The sequence below is a fragment of the Apaloderma vittatum genome, unplaced genomic scaffold (genome assembly GCF_000703405.1).
Source record: "Apaloderma vittatum isolate BGI_N311 unplaced genomic scaffold, ASM70340v1 scaffold4011, whole genome shotgun sequence".
NCBI classification, from domain to species: Eukaryota; Metazoa; Chordata; class Aves; order Trogoniformes; family Trogonidae; genus Apaloderma; species Apaloderma vittatum.
Window position 1 is genome coordinate 222360 of NW_009700722.1, and position 4945 is coordinate 227304.

The 4945-nt window shown below is 37.7% G+C and overlaps 1 protein-coding gene across 1 annotated transcript in view; it reads right to left on the reverse strand.

Annotated features, from left to right (window-relative positions):
* The window catches only part of LOC104280997 (protein sidekick-1-like), a 282102-nt gene that overhangs the window by 203448 nt on the left and 73709 nt on the right, over window positions 1-4945 (reverse strand). Inside the window, 1 exon segment of the mRNA XM_009878837.1 lies at window positions 1877-2010. Coding sequence (XP_009877139.1) covers window positions 1877-2010 — 134 coding nt within the window.

The window sequence follows — 4945 nt, forward strand, 5'->3', positions numbered from 1 at the left end:
ATATCACATATGTTTCTTCCTCAGATCAAATTTCACAATGACCACGTCAATCTCATTTTCTGTACAGACACCTTAACGCCTGACGGCCAGTGCTCCTGTTCAACACCTACACAGCATTAACAGCCCTGGGCATCAGGATGCCAATTTAAAAACCTCAGTGGCTAATACTCATTTTAAGGAGGAAATCCATTTTTGGCTTTCCATCTTGCCTCTTTCTTCATTTTCTTTTATCCATTTAATCTTCCCTGTTTTTCACGTTCTAGACAGACTTGGCATTCATGGTATCAAGTCTGTATGCCTTTTGAAGTGTTTTCTTTCCCATACGCCTGTACCACCTTCTGCTTTGCATAGCACTTGTTATGCATGCATGATCACAGACTATTTCTAGCATTAATTAAGATATGAAATTAGAGTGGGAAGTACATTATTGGACACATAATACAAACAATACAAATTTGCTTTAAAAATGAAATTACTGAAGTGTTAGCAAACCTCTTCATACTGTCAGAAATAATAATGTTTACAATCTACATGCCACGGTACAGCCAGAATTCACAAGTGGATTTGGAATATTATTTCCACTTCAGAAAGATACACATAAAACCCCAGAGAAGTTCATTTAGTTTATAAACATATCTGGGAGGAAAACATAGGGTTTTTTCTCTTCTGCTGTCTGTTACCACACAGCTTCTGCCCTCAGTGACCCCTGATCCCACTAACAGAAGAGTCTGTTTAAGAACAGCCTTCCTTAAAATCAGATTAGGAATTTTAGCAGAAAAATTGTGTTTTCTTAGAAATTGTTTCGCAGGAATGTAATGGTTTCTTATGAACTCCTGACAAACAAACATAAGCATCTTTCCAAAAGCAATTTGTCAGATTTCCTGCCCAGAAACCCAGACTCCCAAGTTTTGCTATTGTAAGGAAATGAGCCAGAGGGATCAAGGGATCTTGGGCATCTCATCATGCCAAATGATCTAGAGCTGAGAGTCTTGCAGCTTCTAGAAGCCCAAGAGCAGCCTGTCAGTGAAGCTGTCGGCATCATCAGCAATTTACTCAGTCGTCCCCTCATCTCTTCAACAAAACCCAGGAGCCTCCCGATTCACACACCAGACTAACATACTCCCTGTCTTGCTGCTACATTAAAAAAACCTTTACCGAGTGCCCTCAAGTGAAGGATTCAAAGCATTGTACATGTTCAGAATACTAATTTCTCACACAAACACATTTATTAAATGTTTTACAATAGATTAGAGGTGCGTATTTTCTCTGAACATGCACCTTGGCCTATTTAGTGGGCAGTTCTCTTTCTGACCCCGTTGCTCTGCTGCTTCTCCCTCCCCTTTGCTGTAAAAATCTGCTCACAGAACACCTCTGTAATGGTAGGTGTTAATACTATTTGTGCAATGTAAAATAGTAAGCAATAACAATGAAATGCATGTTCCCTGGGACTCTGTGATAACTCCAGGTAAAAATAATGTCATAGACTGGGAATAGACTCATTAATAAAATTGCACTCACAAGAGTGACTTGTTTACTTACGCGCAATGGAAAACAATACATTATAAACACCTACATTAAAAAGAAATTATGATCACAACTTCACAACAAACAGCAAGGGATATCATCATGAACCTGCCTTGCACAAAATAAACCACCAGACAAAAGGTTTTAAGGGTGATTTGTTGAGGGCATATACTCTCTTAGGGCCCTCTTATTACACAAGGAGTTCTACGTGCTTCAAAACAACCAGGAAAAATTGACATCCTTTAAAGATCTAATCCTTTGTTAGTCAGGCTGGTTTTATTAGAGTAGATTTTTGTGATTAATGTCTGCACCCTCAGTATGAGAGCATATTATCCAGAATTTGGATACTCACTTGCTACGCTGAGATGAATAAAGGGACTTGTCTTGTTCTCCCCGTTCCTTTCATTGACCGCCTGGACGTAGTATCCTCCTGCATCGGTCACTGATGTTGCAAGGATGACCAGCTGATTCTCCAGCGTGATGGCTCTATTTCAGAAAGAGAAAGATCACACTGAAACTAGAAGAATGGTATCCACTAGGCAAAAACTGTTCAGACTTGAACAGACTGAAATGATATTTGTTGGTCATCTAAACCAAGATGTTGTGGAACCTAGACCAGCCTGACTTCCAGCATACTCACAAGCAATACTTGAGATCTTTGGTGTCTCCACGCCTTTTCTCCGGTTAGATCACGCAAGAGGTTTATGGTGATGTGCAGAAAGCTAACACATGGAACTAGAAGAGCAAGGTACACAAGAAACAGCCAATGTCAACAGAGACCGATAGCCTACAAATGGCATTGTTTTGTGTTGATGACAGTCTTGGCAAACATCACTACGCCGCAAAGTCAGTTTTATTGAAAACCTTCTCTACAAGTGAAAGCTAGCCCGTTAAAGACTACGTGAATTACAACATGTAGTTTAGGGCCAGGAAAAAACTAAAATCAAAGGCAGCAGAACCTCAGAAGGTAAACTTTCTGTATTTATGGCATCACTAATTATCGCAACATCACAGACAAGAGCACCAGCATGTTAGAGCCTGATTGATGTACGCAGATGATCTGTGTGTAGACAAGGGGGGAAGCATTTCCATTTGATCTAAAGCAGGTAGGAAAGCACAACCTTGTAGTTAGCACTGGTGTGAGCCTGGAGGAGTCTATAAATGTCACGTATAACACATGCTCAGGGCTGCTACATAACAAATGTCTCTATAAACTCCTTTGTAGGCAACATTGCCCATTCGCACTGCAATAGGTTCGGTTACTTTGCATTTTACACGTAGTAGATGGTCTTTTCTTGACTACACAAGATAAAGGTTTAATATGGCAACAGCACGTAAAAATTTAAGGGCATAACTGAACAGGACGCAGGAAGCTTGAAAGACATAGAATAAAAGAACACATAAAGTTCTGGGGAAGTTCCAGGAGCAAAGAGCTGACAGTAAGGCAGATCGGGACTGGAACAAACTTGGAAAACAGAATGCAAGGCTGGGAGTGAGAAAATCAGACCTTCATTTCTATTGCTTGATGAGAAGCCCCACTGAGTTCAGCTGCGCTATTAGTCATACCCTTGCTCGTGAGGTTGAAACAATATACAAAATTACACCGGATGAAACAAATTCATACACCAATAGTCCTCAAAAATAGTCGGTGCAAAGTCAAAGCATTTGTACGCTAATTAACTGCTAATGAACACTCCTGCGTTTCTTCCTCCTTTTCTGGCATGGTGTGGTGAACGTTAATAGTTCACAATTATTTTGCTTTTGAAAAAGCATTTAAAAGCCATAGGGCAAAGCACACATTCCTGTTGTAGCACACTAGTTTTTATACATAGGAGGGCGCAGAGAAAATTACAGAGAGAACATAGCAGTGTTCAAAGGCTGTGTGTATTTTATTTGTATCACTTCAGTTTTCTAATGGGAATATAAAGAACACAACTTCTGTAAAGCTATCAGTAGACACCAGTAAATAAGAATCTGAAAAATACAAGGCTATATTTTCAGCTCTGAAATCAGTCATTGAACATCAGCTAAAGATCCTGTTTATATTACCTTTATTGACAGTTATTAGATCTACTAAAAAAATTAAAAAGTGTGATTTTTTTCTGCTTTATTTAGTGAACCTGTACTAGCTTAATTGACTTAGAAAATTAGTCAAAGACACTACCATTGATTTACAGAGTAGGGATATAAAATGCAGTTAAGATGATATTTGATAAAGCAAATAAAGATATAATTTCAATGAAGTGCTCCTAATTGAATATTAAATGACATCTACATTCATTTCTACTTTAGTTCTAAAGAACTAGAATTAGCATTAGAAAGATTCTTTGAAAATACTGAAATATTTTTTGGACTGCCTTGATGCCAGCTGCAACTGCACCCAAAGTTTTAAAGGTGATCCTTGAACACAGGCAAGATGATGCCATCTGTATTAAATTGATCAGAAATTCTTACACTAAAATTGTTATATTCATTATATGCTAATGGAGAGGCAAAGGGATGCAATTTTTTAAGAAAATTGTTTGAATTTTTTTCTTTTAATTATAATTTGGTTGGAAGGCGAGCAAATTGTAACATTCATGAAATGTAAGTAAACTTTAAAGATTAAATGAAAACGAGCATACCTGAATCTAAAAAGATCAGCGCAGAAGGGCAAAACATTTTAAAGTTCCACATTCAAAGTATCGCAAAAAGTTTGATATCAATTTGTACAGAAAAAAAAGAATAAGATGACAAAGAAACTATTGAAGACAACTCTTTAGGGTCATCAATTACACAGACAAATTAAGGTTAAATTAGAAACCCCAAAATGAGTTATTGATATCTTAATAATTCTGTGAAAAATTGAATGTTTCAATCTCATTAACTGAAGAAAAGTTTCGAACACAACGGGAGTCTTCACAGGCTGCACACTGTGGGAGTTTTATTTTTTATCAAGCATGAGCCTTGTGCATCAGGAAAATCAATTAGTCACATGTTAAGGACTCATTAATTCCAATGTTTCTAAACCATCTGAAGATTCATGCCCCAGCCCTTACCAGGGTTGCAGCCACTTTTTGCACAACAGCTGCACAGAGTACCCTTAAATTGGCTTAAACAGGTTTTCCTGGGTTTGTCACTTGTTTTCCTTGTCCAATACAACTACTAAATTATGACAGCATCACACTAATGTTCCAAGGAAAATCTGACTCCTGGCTGCTCAGTTTATCAGCATATTTGAGGAAGATTACTGCAGCAGATGGAGTGGACCTGTCAGTAATTCATACCCAGCACAGAAATCATGAAAAATACAAATATCGCCTTTAAAAAAAAAAAAATTGCTTTTAAAAAAGCAATATCGAACTTAACTCAATCTAACATTTTCAAGACAGAAGCAACCAGCAAGCAAACTAAGAAGACTGATCCTTTGGGATTCTTTAAG